Below are 18535 nucleotides of genomic sequence, written 5' to 3' on the forward strand. Positions count from 1 at the left end.
CTGTTTCCTACTCGGGAAATGTTTCTGCGAGCCCAGCTACATGGGTAGGGCTTCCCAGCTGCCTCTGTGCTGACCTGCAGGTGCTCACCCTGCTCTTGTGCTGGAGCACGAAAGGTTTGGGTTGTTATTTTCAACTATTTGTAAATGAAGAGGTTGAGAGCCACCAAAATAAAGACTGCAGTGTAAATAAAGATTTGAGGTTACCAGCCTAGCACAAGCTTGTTCTAGACATCCAGTACCTGATTTTGCATTTTCAAGATCAAACCCAAATCTAGATGGGTTGTAAGTGGGGATGGCAAGGCAATTCTCTGCTTAAATGTGTGGAAATAAATCTTAGGGAAAAAGGATTTGGGATGCAGTGCTCGCTAAACAAAGAAGCCATGAGAATAATCTTTTAAATTCAAGTAAAGGGGAGGGTTGAAAACAGAAAAGTGGCATTTGAAAAGATAAGCTAGAAGCAGAATGTTCTTTCAGGTGCTGTTTCTGTCATTAAAGCTTGTGGGGCTGATCCTTAATTGCTAGGTCTGCCTTGAAAAGGTGAGGAGCAGGGCATAAAGGAATGGCATAAGTAATATTTACAGCTGAGTGTGATGATTGAAATTCTTTTCCTTTTTTAACGGATGTAACTTTAGTATCAGCTAAGGACGACAAACAAATTTTCATTTCCTACTGGCTTCAAGCATACACAAGAAAGAGGGCTGACAACCGAAATCATGAAACTGAATGGAGAATTCCTGAAAGATAACACAGGAAAGATCTTAAGAAAAGACGGGGGTAAAAACACTAAAATGCAAAAGCCTGTGTTTTTTGGCACATGCATTATAAAAGGAAAGTTTATTCAGTGTATTGTATGTAAATTGTGAAGAAGAAAGTTGTGTGGGGGTAGGTGCCAGAAATGCACAATGTGGGGTAGAGAAGAAAGAAAATCTTCCTGACTGTACTAGAGAGAGCTAAACTTAGAAGGCCTGGGGACTCTGAAATGTCTCTTGAACAAGGCATGGCGTTCTTCTCTTTTTAGATTCTTGTTCTGTAGGCTTTGCATATGTATGATATGGTAAAGCTCTTCAGTTCTAAGACAGTCAGATTCAAAAAATTCACTTTAACTCCAGGATTTGATTTCTCTGCCTATCTGGTTTAAAGGACAATGAGAAATTTTGAGCTTGTGTTAAATGGGATGTGTCTAATGTTTTATCCAACATGTTTTCTTTCAGAGCTCTTTAACAAGTATTCAGAAACAAACAAAAACGAATAAAACCTGCAATTCTGCGGGCTTCTCAGTTTTCTGTTGTCAACTTTTGCCTTTTTTGAACCATGGGCACTTAACAAAAAATCCCTGTACTGTTCGTTAGTGGTCCACCTGCATTCCTAGAGATCAACACCTAAAGCCAGATGTAGCATCTCCTTATATATTTCCAGTAGTTATTTTTCCCTGCAATATCCAGGCATCTCAGTTTTCACTGTAGCATATGGGATGCCTGGGGATAGCTGTAGACAAGCTTTAAAACGTGCTGAGTCCGAATTGGACATTAAGGAAAAGGTGCTTGGCGGAATCGGAAGTGGTGCTCTTCCCAAGTAACTTATGCAAATAATTGATATTATTTACAGAAGATAAATATTGTCTTCTTTGGGGGGAGAGGATATAGGAGGGTTGTGTCAGAGGAACACATCTTAAGGCTTAAAGATGCAGAGAGGGTTTTCATCGTGCCTTGCAAGGCTAGAAGAGTTGTGCTCACCCCTTTCTGCTGCTGTTAATGGTGCTCTTGGCCATGTCCAGACAGAGGTGTTGGAAGCGGCAGAGCCTGGGGTTTGTGTAGCTCTGCCACCAGCGAGACATTACAGTCTGAGTTTAAATACTGGCCAGTTGTGCTTCAGAGCAAGAAGGGCTCTGGTTGTAGAGTTCCTGTCCCAGAGAGGGCATGTTGGGCTGTGGGGTTAGTGTAAAAAGCAGGTGAAGAAGAAAAGCTATCTGTAAATAGTAAAAAAGCCTCTCTGAACCTTTCACTACAATGCAAAGCAAGTCTTAGCAAGAGACTTTTTAGTATTCTCTGCAGATTTAAAGGTAATCCCCCTCTTCTCTGCTTTGGAGAAACTTGAGGTACTCGCCCCTGGCTCCAGCAGTTGCTTGGCACGCGTCTTTGTTGCCTTTGCGTGCAGCAAAAGTTTGACTTCCATTGACCTCTGAATGAGGTCTGGGGTTCTAAGGCCGTTCTGAACTGGGGTGAGTAATGTTGGAGAAAATGTCCTGAACGTTGCTGCCATGGAGAAGGAAGTGGGAGGACCAGAAAGCTGTGCCACACCTGTGCTTCACCGAGGTGGTGTCGTCTGCGCTCTTTCTATTGGAGGGCACGACAGGGTGGTTCTGTGATAGCCCTGCAGCCTTGAGCTGTCAAAAACAAAACCAACCCGAACCAGGTGCAGCTCTGCAGCACTGAAAGCTGGATCTGGTGCCTCGTCCCCTGGGTCTTCGATTTCCCTTATTATTGTGTTGGTCTGGATGAGAACTGAAGTGTAGCAAAAAGGGTCACTGTGATCCCACTGCTCCCTTGCATGCAGTGCCAAGGCTGCAGCCAGGGCTGCTGGATGGAAGGATGGTTCAGCTCATCTCAGACCGTGCTATTTCAGATGACGACTTAAGAACTTCTTTACTGAAAGGGTTATTAGGCACTGGAACAGGCTGCCCAGGGAGGTGGTGGAGTCACCATCCCTGGAAGTCTTCAAAAGACATTTAGATGTAGAGCTTAGGGATATGGTTTAGTGGGGACTGTTAGTGTTAGGTCAGAGGTTGGACTCGATGATCTTGAGGTCTCTTCCAACCTAGAAATTCTGTGATTCTGTGATTCTCTGAAAAAATACACTGCAACCCTTCCTTTTACTTGCTTGTCCTGCTGTATTGGCCCAGACCCTATACAATGGTGTCACTGAATGTCAGTGATAATTCAGTTTGCTCGACTACCTGGAAATGGTTGCGCTGTGTTTCCTGGGAGCTCAGCTTTCTGCTGGGTTAGGGAGCAGAATCAGATGGGTGAGCTGTGACCTGCCAAATTTTTTCCAGCTAACACAGGGAGGAGAGCAGGGCTGGGCAACTGCCCCTGTGGGTGCAGGGCTCTGGGATTGCCTCGCTAACTTCACTGAGCTGCATCTGAAATTCACTCTAAATTTATAGGCATAGAAAAGCGGTACCTGTAAGGTGGATTTCTCTCCTGTTACTGTCAGTGTGTGTGTGGGGGTGCTTTGTCAAGAAAAGCTTATTAATAGAAATGTCAAACCTTTATAATAAGAGAGGTGGCATGATAGAGAACCAAAATAACGTATGAATTTTGCTGTTATATAATGTATATGTGAAGTTTTTGGTTACTTGAGAGTGGTTTGTGTATATCCGGAGAAAACAAACGCTAAGTATATTTACTGTAAATAATAATTGATAAAATGCTCCTTGTCGTGAGAGATTTTCCCTTTAAGATGAAATAAAGCCTGCAGTTGGAGAGCTCAAACTTTGCTCGTATGATGATGTAAGGGTTGTTTCTTAACGTGAATGTGTAAGCTTGTATCACAGTGTGGTCATCAGATTGGAATTTTTATTTCTTAGGAGGGTGTGTGAAAGACTGGGTTCTGATGCAATTTAGTCAGACTCACCATTGAAATTTGGGCGAGCTCAAATTTGAGATTTTCTTAATCTTTAGTCTGAGACCATCAGAAAAATAAGTGAGAATGCCAAAGGGTTTTCCTGAGTAGTCATAACCTACAAAGCATTCTACAAAAATTACTCTTAACTGGTTTTTAGATCATTCATCATGCAGGAAAAACAGTGGATTTTAGAAATATTTACAACTTTGTTATGGAGTGAGGGAGATTGGATCACTGATATTTTACTGTTTGGAACTCGTTGCTCGCACTGAAACATGAAACATTTTTTTCCATTACTGCTGAGCTTCAGTATGTGATCTCAGTTTGCTGCAGCTTCAATCGCCTCTCCCAGCACCTGCAAAATCTGGCTTCAGAGCGCAGCACCATTCAGGTACCTAAACAAATAAAGCTACATTGTGTTCTGTAGTGTTTGCTGTTGCCCTTTTCTTACAGCGTTTTGACGTGCGTCTTGGAAGACCCCATCCCCGTGTGCTGCAGGGTGGCCAGGAGCAGCCTGGAGTACCCAAAAAAGGCCATTTTGTCCCCGCAGCCTCTTCCTGCGGCCTGCTGCTGGTGCTGCAGCTGCGCGTGAGTCACAGGGGGCAGGAGGGGATGGATGGACAAGGCAGCTTTCGCCTGGAAACGTTTCCTGGTTCGACGTGCCACGTGAGCACTGCGATGAGCCAGGCAATGAAAGCAGAGTGCTGGTGGGAAGGAGGGACTCCTCCAGCAGCAGAATGGGTTTCCTGGATTAAAGCGGTCGTGCAACCCCCCTGTCAGTTGTCTCAGACGTCTGGGAGGTCAGGGAGTTAGTGTCTGGGAAAGGCTCATTCAGAGAGCTCGTGTGACTCGGCATGCGTGTGTTTTCTGGGCTGGATCTGATCCTCCCGAGGAAAACAAAGTGAAGATGAAGCTTAAGAAGGTGTTGGTATTAACAGCTGGTTAAGAGTAGAGCAGATACTTTATTGTGGAATGGTGATCTTTTCCTCGTATTTCTTTGCAAGGTTTAAAAGGAAGGAAAACACCATGCTTGAAAACCTCATGAAATTCAAGTATGAAGCAAAATGCAGTCTTCCAGTCTCCTCAGAAAATCACAGCGTGCAGACATTACTGGGCTGCTGCACAGCAGATCAGGCAGTGAAGTCTCTAAGGCTGAGGAGGCCGACAGGCTGCCCGGGGATCCATCTGTCTGCTGGGAGAGCTGGGACCCTCAGCCAAAGGTTAGGGAGGCAGCAGGGCCTCCCTTCTCCCAAACTGCCAAAGCTTGGAAATAGATGCGGAAGGTGGGCCTACAGACTGCAGTCAGGAACATGATTTCTCCAGTAGCTTTATAATTCTCATAAGAGAGTTGGGACAGGCCTTAGTCTCTCACGCTACTGACTTTTTGTTTGTTTTGTTTTGAAATGCCCTGGTTATTACTCACGCAGGTGCAGGTTTTATTGCTTGGAATGTGGCACCCGGTGTAGAAAGGTCTGGCTGTGTCCCGATATGTTACACATGGTGAAGCTGCACCAAGCCTTTGTGGATGTGAAGTCTCTTCTAGGTTTCCCACACTAAATGCTCTGCCCAGGCATATTTTCCTTCAGTCTTAGCACTAACAGTTCCATCTGCCAGCGTAACCTTTAGTACTGGAAATACCCCTGCCTGATCTGTAGTGTTGGCATATGCCATTACCTTTAGGTCTGATTTGCGTGGGGTTTTTGTTTTACCTGACCGTTATTTTTCCATAGGTGAGCTACTGTCTGTATCTCTCTATGTATCTGTAGCAGACGGTCGCTGGGTGTTTGCTCTTGCACGTATAAGCCAGGGTGTATTTCCCCTCTGGCCTGCGAGAGCTCAGGTGCTGTCTGGCTCTCCGAGGAGCACGGCTGTGCTGGCAGGGGTGGTGCTGGCAGTGCCTCCCGTCACTTGGACCTCGGTGTGCTCCTCGGTACTCGTCTTTGCAAACCTCGAGTGTTCTCCTTGGTGTCCTTCCCCTGTAAGCACGAGAGGAGGTGAATGGGCCAGCAGGGCAGCGAGCCAGCTCCTAAGTGCTCCTGGTAGCATTCAGCAGCGAGCTGGCAGTGGGAGCGATTGCTGCTCGTGGAGCCCTTCTATGTGCTGCTTGCTTTTGGGGCTCGCCACACAAAAACTGCGCTGAATGAATCGCAGCGACCACGGGTGAGGTTTCAAGGTAAATGCCTGGCTCTTCGGCCAGCAAGTGCAGTGATACTAATGGGATCAGAACCAGTGCTGCTGCTGTTTTCTTTCTTCAGAACACTTCCCGATGCCATTACCCTTTAGCAAGGAGGATAAAGCGAAAACCTTTACATCTTTCTTGTAGATAGTTATCCCAAACCAGTATACGAACCCTAAATGCCAGGATTAGTGCTGTGACTGATGAAGCCCCTCCTGCAGCATCCTGCAGAAGCTCTGCAACACACAGTTCTGGTTCATGCCTCAAAGTGATGACTGCTTTGTCCATTTAAGTCTTAGAGGATTTTGCATGTGACTGTGTAATCCAAATCAGTCCAGGTGCCACCAAGGTATGTGACTGAAGGTGTTCGAGCACTCTGTTTTACGTATGTTGGAAGCCTTTCAGAAAACAAAGCAAACTCCCTAATTACAGCCCTGTGACTTTGTGCGCTCCATCTTCAGGAAAGAGTTTCTTTTGTGTGCTGGTTTTCAGTTTCATAACCCAATCTTAAATTCCTTAATAAACTCACCGCTTATTAATTCTCCTGAAAAGTACTGGCAGTCGGCCTCAAGGAGGTTCAGGCTTCCTTGATGTGTTAGCACAGGTATTTGTGACGAAGTGCTGCCCAGCCAGGCTCGCCAAGTCCTGGTGGCCTTGCCGGGGGGACCAAGGGGCCTGGCAGTGTGCGCAGCAGCAGGAGGCTGCCCTGTGAGGGCTGCGAATGCCCCACCGTGGGTAAGCAGCTTCACTTCACAGGTGTTCAATCCAGTGGAGCTCGTGCTCGTTGATAACCAAAGTCTTGCACCACTGGATTTGTTTGGCTAATGAATGTTGAGTGAGCGATGAAGGCTCAGATCACCGAGCTGGAGCCAGGCAGAGTAAGCGATGTGTGTGTGCGTTAGGGACGTGGGAGGGAGGGCATGGCAGGGGTGAAACGCCCAGCAGAAAATGGCAGAGAATACAAAATGTGCCACCTTTGTCTGTAAGGAGCAGAGCTTTGTACAGCACAAGTTTGGCTTCCCATCTATTTGCGATCTACCTCCTTTCCTTGCCCTTCCCACTGTACTGCCTTCCCTTTCCTGATGCTCCTTTCCTTCCCTCCGACGTCTCAGTGTTCCCCTGCTGTACCCACAGCTCCCTCCGTGACCAGGCCCAGCGAGGTGTCTGCTCTGCAGCTCAGTGTGTGCTCATTGCCCAGCTGTGCACCTGCGGCAGCCTTTCCCATCGTGGGATGACACTGTGGGCATCTTTCCTATCACCACTGGTGTTTATAGAACCTGGTATCTTTGGATGAGTTAATATCCCCTTTACCAAACCTCATTAAGTGTCTTAACAGGGATCAGAAGTTGCTGAGGAGGAGGACCGGGCTGTGATTGCCAAGCAGCGTGCTCGCATACCGTATTTCCTTAGGAAAGCAGCCTGACAAAAGGCACTCACAGGGCTGGCTGATGAGAGGAAACTGCACAGGAAAAGGGAGGCAAGGATCTGTAACTGGAAGAAAGGAAGGCTGGAGTCAACAAAGGATGGAGGAATTAGCAGAAATTTACACCTCTAAAATAGAGGGAAAATCACACAATCAAGCGGCGAGAGGATGGTACTGCTTTAAAAGGCGAAAGTGTGGGTTGTGGCAGGTACTTATCAGCCCCGGGAAGCTGGTTGGGGCTACCTGGGTGTGGGTATCTCTCAAGACAGGTCGACGAGCGCTAACTTGTTGAACCTGTCAGCCTGCTGTTTTAGCAGCAATATCACAGGAATGCTGCTGCTTTGAGGAGGGTGCACAAAGGGCAAAGGAGTTGCTTGATTTCTAGAGCCTAAGTTAGGAGGTGGTGGAGGGAGATGGTAAAACTCGCTTCTCTTTCATGTGCTTTCTCCAAAGAAAGCATCTTAAATGAAATATTGGATCTGCCTGATGGCACTGTGGCTCCACAGACAATTACCTGTGACATCTTTTGTTTTTTTTTTTTTTTGACATTAATATTTTGCAGTTCACACGGTTTCCTACCATAACATTTTGTGCAGGGAGTGAGTAGATAAAAGGGAGTGTGATGGCAGATGAGTTTCTGTGGAACAGATGGTTTGGCCATGCCTTCTGGGCAGGTCTACCTGAACGTTATCATCTCGTTATATAATGGCTTAAAACCCAAAGCACTCACAAGATCAGTTCTGAACTGCGAAGCTCTGGTGCAGGGCAGGCTGCTATAGGGATAGGCTGTCCAGGGAGGTTGTGGGATCTCCGTCCTTGGAGGTGTTTGAGACCTGACCAGAAAAAAAAAGCAGCATACCCATACCCTGCTCTGAAGTAAATAGAGATTGTGACCTGAGCGAGGAGGTTGGTCTAGAGACCTCTCGAGGTCCCTTTCAGCCTGAGTTGTCCTGTGTTTCTGTGTGTTAGTTCCTTACAGTTGTCACATTTATTTGAAGCTTGAAGTTGCCAATGATAACAAAACATCAGATGTTCCTGAACATTTGGCAGTTTCTACTCAGTGATTTTTGTGAGTCTGAATTTCTGGGATCCTGCTCTGCCAAACAAAACATGCACCAGTCCTCAAATCGGAGCTGCTGGACTACTCCACTGAGGCAGGAGTTATCACAAACCCAGGGTAGTTTTCTTGTCCCCTCCAACATAAAGGTACAAGCTGGTCTGATTTTGGGTAGTAAATTATTAACACAGTCTACACAGTTCAGAATCTGAACAGAAAGTACAAATCCAAAACATATGTCAATCCTTTTTGCTTTTAACCACATTCTAGCTTGGAGAAGGTTGCCCTATTATTTTTGAGCAGGATGTTGACAGTACTACACCATCCTTCCCCTGCATTTGGAAATGAAATCTTGCGTGTGCTTCTGACCTTGGTGGTGGTAGCAGAGCACTGGGCACCTTGGCTGTCACATTGGATCATCGCTGCTGTCCTTCCCTGCAGCTTCTGCTCCTTCGGAAACCATTCCACCTGGAAATGTCTTCTGTCAGGTGGAATAACACAAAGTGACTGCGGTGTAGATGTACACAAGAGACCTAAATCACAAAGCTATTTACCTATGACTGGGCTTCAAATTACATTTTCAAATTATTCAAATTGATGTTTCCTTTCTGAGCAAACAAAACATCCTAGTCCCATCTATCAGGCAAAGAGGAGAATGATTGGAATATAATTTGTTTGTGGGTGGAGAATTTATGCCTTTCGTACATACCTTGGTTTTCAGTGAAGAAATAAATGTTGGCATTTGGCTTCCATTTGTGAATATTGATCAAAACATAGACCGTTAATGTTTTGTAATACAATTCTTGAAAGCAGACGTTTCTTGGCTCCTTAAATTTTTTTTTTTTTTCCTGTGTGGCCTTATGGAAAACACCCTTCTTCCAAGCAAGTGCAAATACAATAATGCAAAATCAGCTTGAGAGCAAAGCCGGTGCTGCATACAAATACATGGCACGCAGAACGCCTGTCCCAAATGGTGATCAGAGCCTCAGTCGTGAATAAACAAAGTCACGCAATTACTCAGAGCTGGTGTTACCCTGACAACAGCGTGTATATATAACAAAATTTAGTAGTGGCTGCCAGTAAAACCCCCAGTACAGTTAATGCTTCTGTTTGCCCAGATGAAATACTTTCATTAAGTTTTACATCAGTTCCAAATCATAAGTCCCGCTGTTAATATTGGGATCAAAGCTAATCAGTAAAATGTAATTATCCCTTCCAGTACATGGAGAGAATTCTGCTTTGAGTTCAGTATTTATAAAATAGTGAGATGTAAAAAGAAAAGCTCGAGCCCTTTACCAGTTATATAGCGGTGGGTGTATCACTTGGCATCATTTTGGCAGAGGCAGCCTATGGGGCTCTTACACGCTTTCTGGAGCAAGTTTCTGCTCCTTCAGTTTTGCCTGGTGTGTGCGTGCTGCTAATCTGGGTGTTGGATGGGTGAGGAACAACAGGAGTCCTGAGGGGAAGCAGGAAAGCAGCTTGGAAGCGTTTTGTGATTCCTCTCACTGAGAGGTAAAAATTGTGCAATCCAGTACTTGAAAGCAGCAGGCTACATGCTGCTACAAACAATGGTCTTCTCCCAGATCTCAAAGTAAGCATCAGTTTGAGAATTAGTACTTCATGGCCTCCTCTGGGCTCTGATTTGTTGCCTGAACTCCATTTTGGTCTCTGTGATGATGGGATTCCGTGGAAATTTGGTTCTATTTTCAAATTTTGTTTCCTTTTCAGAAACCTTAGATACCTTGACAAAGACCTGCCGTTGTCCTTTTTGGGGGAAGTGCTGTCCAGTGTTATCCTTCTGTGTGTTCAGCTCTTCGTGTTTGGTGCTGAACTGTCGAAGAGAGTTGCCACTGAAGTGGTTGTGTTTCTTACCACCAACATTTCCTAAATAGTAAAAGCCAACGTTGATGAAGTGCACAAACAGCCTGTAAAAATAACTTGTTTTAGGAAGGGAAACTTCATATGCTAAATTAATTCATTTTGTTATGTGGTACTTCACTGACAATTGGAGATGGAAACAATGGGACTGGCCTAGGACTTGTGGTCTTGGAGCTGGGATGGAGGTGCAGGGGGTGAGGTCTGCTTGTACTAAATGATCCAGTGCCCAGAAAGGTAGGAGTAGTGCTTTTTCTTAGCAGGCACTATTTCTTCTTTTTGCTTGAATTTGAGTCCATTTTATGCTTGATATATAACGAATATTTATTTTAAAGTAGAAAAGTAATTGAATTTTCTCTTACTTTAGTACAATTTAATGCATTTCTAAACTGAATCCCAATTTTTAGCAAGGTGAAATTTGGTATACTTCAAAGCAAGGGAAACTGTAGAAAATAACAGCATCACCGGTTGACAAAGTAATGAAAACGTAAGAAATAAAGAAATAAGGTTATTTTTTAACATACAAGACAGCAAGCTGAAACTTGTGTAGGTTTGTGTTGGCCTGCTTTGAAAATTACTTGCAATTGATTTGCAGTGGCAAGGTTGTTTTTTTTTTTTTTTAATAACTTGCACCAATTACATTGGGTTTCTGTTTAGTGACTAGAATTTTCATTAAAACTGGATATTAAAAAAATATATATATATATCAGCTTACTATCTTCCACAAATAAAACTACTTGATTTCATTCCTACTTCCCTTGAATTGTAATAAAACCAGAAGGTGGTGTTCGGCTCAATTAGTCTGATGACCTGTGTTTGCAATAGCAATCCGTACCTTGGGTATGAAATGTTCACACTCATTTTGGATCTGTAACTGCATTTCTTCAATCCCTCCTGATCTGATGGAAGGGGAAAGAGGCAGAACCACGTTGCAAATAATTAATGTATAACATGATCGTCAGTAGTGGTGCTTTGTTGTACAGATGTCAGACTGGACCAATTTGTGGGTTTGGGATGAGGATAGTCTCAGTTACCCCTGTGGGAGAGACTGGTGGGCATCTCTGCCCTAAGGAAGTGGAGAATCGAGTAGGTTCCTCATGAAATTTCACATTTTTTGGAGAAACCTGAAGTTATCCAGTGAGAGGGGAATTGCTTGTGGATGAAACCTTTTCAATAACAGTTCTCTCAAGAACAGAGAAGAAACATGGCTGTTCTTTAGCCAGGGTATTTCTTCATTCTATTAGCCGCTGTGAGTTTGTGCGGACAAATTTTCATGCGTTCATGCTTTGACTTCCTATAGAATCCGTAATTGAGTTCAGACTTGTGTGGCTCCTATGTGTTTGTAAGGTTTGGTTTGTTTGTTTGCATCTGAAATACACCGGCAGTCCAGTGCCCTCTTTCATAGGAGATCTGCTTGGTTTTTAACTCATTGGTTTATAATTATAATGCACGGGGAGGTAAAATGGGAGTCTGGGTGGAATTACAAGTTGTAGTCCTGTGCAAATGGAAAATATGTTTTTAAAACCTTCAGTCTTCTTAGTCTGGGAATGTTTGTGATTCTGTGAAAAGAACAATTTTTTTGTGATTAATTAGATGTGTAAGCATTCCTTGTGTATACACCGTACTTTTGTACAATTCAGCTGGCACCACTGTTCGTTCTTATTGATTTGGTCTAACAATTCACTATTTATTCTGATTATTAATGATTATTGTAACAAGTATCTAAACAGTAATGCTTTTTGCAGAATATGTGAGAAAGAATTATGAATTGGGGCTAAAGATCAATGGGATCTGCAGGTACAGCAGAATTTATTGGCTAGATGCTTTGAGAAATGTGAGGAGTCCAGCAGGACCACTATAGCAAAGTAAGTGTAGGTCAGTTATTTGCTGGACACCTTTCAGGCTGCAGCCCTTCAAGACTTGTTCTAGCTGAGATCTGGCAAATGTGATTCTTGTTTGTTTGTTTTTAACAGAAAAGATAATTCAAAGTAACAGATTATGTAGAATTCATTGCTCTTGAGCAGACAGCTATCTCCTGAAAGCAGGCTTTTAAGACTTCAGTTTGTAGTAACTGAAGAAATGAAAAATGAAGGTGAACTCTGCTTAAGAGGAAAGTTATTCCAGTAGCCAAAGGATAGCATGATTCTTTCTTTAGGGTTTTACACATAATGAACGAGCTCTTTTCCCATTTTTTTTTTGTTCTTTGCTGACTCATGAAACCCTAAAGAAAGGTAGGGTGGCAAATCAAAACCTCTTTCTGAAAGACTTTGCACTTAATGGAAACAAGGCAGAATCCCAGGCTGAAGCTGATACTGGCCATCCATGTGTTAGGGTGATTTAGTAATGGAGTCTATAGCTTTCTGCTCACAAAATAGGGAACTTCAGCTTATTTTTGTCTATCTCATGCACAGCTCTCCTTGATTGCAGCTCTAGAAATGTCAAGTCTGTGTGGTCATGTAATCACTGCTAGAGTACTTGGGTTGTGGCTCACAGCACAGTTCTTGGTGGTGGATAAATATGGTAGATAAGCTAACTGATAACAGAAGGTGGAATCTATACAGTCATAAGCCAAAAGCTTCAGTATTCATAGGATTAAACTTTTTTTTTTTTTAATTTTAAATGTTAATTGCATTCTGTAATGAATGTTTTTCTTCTATCTGTACATTCTAGCAGTAGTTGGAAAAGCGCACTAGATATACTGCAAGTACTGCAGACTTCTGTTTTATGGATTACTTTGATTTATAGGATTTCTGTTAATAGAGTTTTCCTTTTTCTTTTCCCTAAACAGCACGACCATTTACGAAGTTGGTAAAGGAGATGCAACTTCACCGCGATGACTTTGAAATTATAAAAGTGATTGGAAGAGGTGCATTTGGTGAGGTAAGATAATTTTGCTCTCAGTTGTAGTAATGCAACTTTTATCACTTGTGCATCTGATTTCTTGGTGCAGTTGAATTTGCATTTGTCCTAAAGACAGAAGATTCACACAGATATATTAAAATACTTGCAAATGTGGGATGCTAGCAAGGTACTGCTAAAGGGGGGTCCCTTTGAAGGTTTCTAGTGTCCAGTTCTGCCATCGATGTGACTAGCTAATTTTGACTTCAGAGCAGCAAAACAAGTGTCTCTTCAGTATGTGCATGAGCAGGGTGGTCCCACCTAGCAGCTGCACAGCTGAATTTGGGATCTCTTCTCCCACTTGCCATATGTACTCTTCTGTACTGCTATAATTTAACACAGAGCTGGGCTGCTTCGATGGTAGGAACGCGGAGGCTGCTCCACCCATCTGCCTGTCTCTGTAGCAATCTGGTAATGCAGAAAGACGCATTTGGCTGCCTCAGAGGCTGTTCCCTGTCATCTTTGAAGATCAAAGGCTGCTGGATCTGTTTTTTTGGACAGCAAGTTGAATCATGCTGGGATGATAGGAACGCCTTGTGTTTTGAGGACTCGCCAGGCCCAGGACCCTGGACTGAAGCTTTACTTCTTAATATGCTTAATGAAAGTCTCATCGGTCGCACAAGTCTGAGAGGGCTTGCCACTACCAAAGCATTCAGGAGCATGCCCCCTGTAGGAGGCGTAGGATGCTCCTGGAGAACCTCAAAGGCAACCTCTCAGCATTTAAGTACACATAAGTAAAGCTGTAGCTGTCAGCAAAAGAGATGATTAAGTAGAGGATTTCTGGAAGGAAGGAATTTAGATTTCTTTCAGGAAGCTTCTTTTAAGTAATACCACATCAAATCAAATGCAGTGACGGCCATTAAAGGCTCACTTGGGCCCATTAGCACTTGATTACAACTTTGCTGCCGGTGGCTAAGGCTAGGCTTCGTTATCTTCATCTGGTGTCAGGAGCGGGAGGATGTGCTGTGCAGGGCTTTCCTGCCAAGCACGGTGTGCCCATGACATGCCAAACTTTTGCAAAGGGTTTGATTGTGGGACAGGGGTATTGTGAGTTGATTGTTGGACACTGGTATGGTGGGCAGACCAGAAGCTGACCTAGAAAAATGGCAGGCCCCTACTCAACCTGGGTTGAGAAAGCAGTGAGGTTTCTGTGCATGTGTGTACTTGGTAATAGCCTAAAATTCTGTGGATCTGTTATCTACGTCAGGGACTGCTTTTGAAGAAAGTGAACACCTAAGGCAGGCAGAAATTAAAGTTTCAGGAACATCTCCTAATCTGTACCATTCTCTCTAGCAGTGTGAAGTAGTTTGTGTGTAGTCACTGTGGACATAGCTACTCAAAGAACTCGAGAGTTTTAAGTAAAATGTCCAGATAAATCCTAAGGTCTTGACCTGTAAAACAACAGTTCACTTTCTAGTGGATGTTGAACTCCAGGAGTTGCAACATTCGTTTAAAAAAAAAAAAAAAAAAAGGAAGTGTTATCTTAGGGTAGTAGAAATAGTACATGACAATCAGTTGGTTGTTTCATTTAAGTGTTAGGTTTTATCTGGAATATGTTATTTGAACATGGCTTTTAGGCAAGAATAGTTCTGCAAAGAGTTCACAGTAAAAAACAGAAATGGGAAACAATTTGATAAGTCCGAGGCAGGGCTGAAAGCTACAAATTATGTCTAGAAAAGAGGTCTGAGCAAAAAATTTATTGGCCAAATAAAGGGCTTAGAAAATGAAGGCAGTAACAGGTAACTGTCTACATCTCCATTAGTGCTTTGGTTCAAAGCAGTAGCATAGCACACTTGAAGACAGTGCCCCCAGTTACTGCAGAATGGTTTTGCAATGTGTAAATTGGATTTCTTTTGGAGGAAGCTAAATGAGAACCTGTGTTCCAGGTGTGCACCAAATGTGCTTCTGGCCCCAGTGAGTATATAAGAATCAATCATTGTTTTTCAACTCTTCTAGCAGCTTCAAAGCATGTTTAGTCCAGGAGACCAGACTAGATACCCTCTGAAGCAAAATTCCTGAACTGCATACAGTATAGATTGCAAGGCTCAGCACAGGCTACTTTGATGTCTTGTTCTGGTCCTGCTGTGCCAAATTACTAGCTATAAGTGGCTGCGACCACTGATATCTAAAGAATTTTAGATTAGTGTTTTGGCAGTTTGTCTTTTGGTGGGATTAGAAGTGGTTTCTGGATCTTTTCAGAACCAGACTTGTGAATGCTATAGCTATCAAAATGATTTCAGGACAAGGGAGCCCTTTATAGTGGCTTGCATATGGAGCCAGTATTAGGAATGCCTTTGCCAGAATATTCCTCTTAATCCTAAAATCAATGAATATGAAACAGTAAGCTCTTTTCATATTGCCCTGTAACTTGGACACAGAAATGGGACATGTTTCCTGATGCTTATTGAAGGTTGAGGGGAGTTTTGATCTCTAGCAGGAGATGGACTATGTCTCAGAATGTTTCTGAAGACAGCCTTGGACTTAATTTTTAGACTAAATGCTCATACAAATGTTAATAACTTAACCTAATTTCCTTCATCATGTCACAACAGTTTTCTTTTCAAATTATTTCTTCATTTATCTTTCTTTTTTTGAGGTGTTTGCTATGTCTTATGGCTTTTGCATGCAGAGATCGCTGTCTCATGTCTAAAGTTTTGAAGCTTTGTTACAACATTAAGGGAGGACAGTTTTTTATAGGACTTAAATCTGTTCTCTTCATAAAGATGCTCCTCTTCACTTAGGGATTTCCCCAGCTGGAAATCTCAATGCAGCGGCAGATGAAGCGTGTATATGAACTTTTCAGAGATTTCTGTTTATACTTGTTAGGGGCATTAGGGTGACCTTTCTTAGCTTTGGATCAAGAGTTTTAGGGTATATATAAATTTAGAAATTCTGGGTGGAAACTTGTGTTAATTCTGTTTGGGATGCCTGAATCAACAACTTCTTTCATATTCTTTCATTTGGAAAAGCATGAAATGATCAAAGCAACTGGTAAATTCTACACCCCCCACCCTCCACCCCAGTGGAAATGAAATTTCACAGAAGGGAAATGATAAAACGTCTTTAATTTCATCCTTGTGTCACAGCTATGAGTAGTTACAAAGTCAGAAGAGTTGGTTATCTGTTGATATTGCATTGTCCTTCTCATCTGTTACTTAACAGGTTTATGTTTGTACCAGCTCGACACTTTTTGATCAGTTTAAAGTGATTTTAAGTTCACTGTACTTTAATCCTGCTTGCCAGAGAATATTTCACGCTTTTTGCTTATGAATGAATCCTTTGACCCTTGTGCATAGTAGGGTGCTATAACTGTCAAATATAGGCATTATAAAATAGCAAATATGTGAAGGTTGAAATTCCATAAATAAGAAAATAAAATCTAGGTTCTTTAGAGGGCCTTGTGGCATCTGACTTGTGTAAAGCAACACTTCAAAAACTGAATGGGGTGCTGTAAATAATTTTGCTGTGGTACATTCATACACACATAAGAACGGTTATAAATTAGTTGATGGGATTTTAGTGTTATTTATAAGGTTACTCTTTCATTCTTGATTAAAACAAAACCAACAACAAAAACTATGCTTACAACATACTTATTGAAGTGCATAAAGAATTTAATCAGAATTAAACTAGGCATATTCCTTGTAGAAATAAGTAGTTTAAATTAAAAAGCCAAACAGCTAAACAAGCCAGACTTCAAAAAGATTGAAAACTACATTCCATTCTCCTGAATGTGTGCAGCAGCTATATCCACAGTTTAGCTACTTTAGACTTCTTTGAGAACCCCAGGGGCTTTAGTCTTAGAGAAGGACTTTTGCATAAATCAGTAGCTTTGAAGAAAGATGGCTTAAACGGAATGAAGACGTAGCATCAGACAGGATCGGTGATTGATTTTGCCACACAACACATGAGACACATGCTCCTTGACCGGAGAGTGGATTGAGATGGCATGTGAGTGTGTCTTTATGAATACAGCAGCATCTGATTCAAGGCAGATTGATATAATCCCCAGTGTGTAACTTTACTGTGAGTGCCTTTTTCTTTCCTTTTCGTTTTCAAACCAGCAGAACTCAGCCTGATTCTTTACACTTTTTCCAGCAATATGAGAAGAAGAAAACAACTGGTAATCCAAAACCACCTGAGTGGAAGTTCTGAGAGCAAAGGAGAGTTGGGAAAGCAAGTGAAAAAATATTTCTTAAAGTTCTCATTATTATGCTAAGACAAAAATAGCCTAACTCAGGACCTAGAGATTTCTTCTGTAGCCACCTGCCAAAACATGCAGTTCTCCTTTTCTCATAAACTTAGCCAGCTACTTTGCATGCATGGTAAACTGCATGTCTGAATATCCTTTACAGGAATATTTAAGGCTCTGAGTCCTGGAGTCGCTGGCTTGAGAACATCATTACATTTTTTCAGAAGTTTCGTAGTTATAAAGAAAAGTTTCAAATGATCTTTGAATGCATGCTGTTCTTATGAATAGTATTTTAATTTGAAACGTTAGCTATGAGAAGAATAAACTACTAATGGTTCTTGCCCATCTCCTGCAGTGTACGCACCTGGTGTACGCCCAGGAGGCTGCAACATTGTCATGAGTGCCCACACACTGCTTTCACTGTGGTTTTTGGGGGATCATGTAGGCAGATGGTTCAAGTGCAGAGGGGCAACCTCCATAAGGAATAAAATAATAGTCGTAATAATTTAAAAAAAAAAAAAAAAAAACCCTCTGAATTAAAATCAGAACTAAAATGTCTGTAATCTTAATTCTGGGTTCTATTAATAAAATTAATGCAGTGTCCTGTCTTGATGAACAAGAATGAATATGCTCTGTAGGGTGAAGTTTTTGTTATCTACTGCAAACACACCTTTCCTAGGAGAAAATCTAAATAACGCAAGAACAGAATGGAAAACTCCTCCGGTTTTTAGACTTTTAAAAATGCATTATATCTGTGGTTTGAGATTTGCATGTGGCTGGCTATTCCTTCTGTCTAGAAACACTGCAGGCCATGAGTTGAAAGGAAATCCTGTCCTGAGATGCTGGGCTTCGTGGCATTGTGCCTACCTGAGAAACTTCGGGCAGCCTTAGATCTGCTTTCTGTGTGCTTGGCCTGCATAATGTGGCTGACACCTCCTGGAAATTTGGCAGCACGGGACCGAAACAATCGCTTTCCTTCCCTTGTTTATTAGCAAGGACTTGTTTCAGTGAGCAGCACTGCAGCGGAAGGGAGGAACCCTTTGGTCTTGCTTAGCACAAAAATAACTAATATTCTTAAAGTGCCCTGCTTCAGTAGGATTTGCTACTGATAGGTTAGAAATACATTTCCTATAACTGCTGCTGAGTGCAGACTCGATCCATACGGTGTTCAGCGATAGCTCTTGTTGCCTCTACTCAGTGTGCTTAGTCAGAGTCTCAGCTGGAAGCAAGACCTGTCCAAGTGCTGCCAGAAGAAAATCTCTCATTGCTGAGAGAAGGGGATAGGACCGA

The 18535-nt window shown here is 42.7% G+C and overlaps 1 protein-coding gene across 9 annotated transcripts in view; it reads left to right on the plus strand.

Annotated features, from left to right (window-relative positions):
• CDC42BPB (CDC42 binding protein kinase beta) overlaps window positions 1–18535 on the plus strand; it is a 94282-nt gene that overhangs the window by 14781 nt on the left and 60966 nt on the right. For all 9 annotated transcript variants that reach the window (XM_068682680.1, XM_068682681.1, XM_068682685.1 and 6 more), the window contains exon 2: window positions 12944–13035. In XM_068682680.1, the coding sequence (XP_068538781.1) occupies window positions 12944–13035 (92 nt within the window). The remainder of the gene's footprint in view (window positions 1–12943; window positions 13036–18535) is intronic.

This window comes from Anas acuta, chromosome 5 (assembly GCF_963932015.1).
Source record: "Anas acuta chromosome 5, bAnaAcu1.1, whole genome shotgun sequence".
NCBI classification, from domain to species: Eukaryota; Metazoa; Chordata; class Aves; order Anseriformes; family Anatidae; genus Anas; species Anas acuta.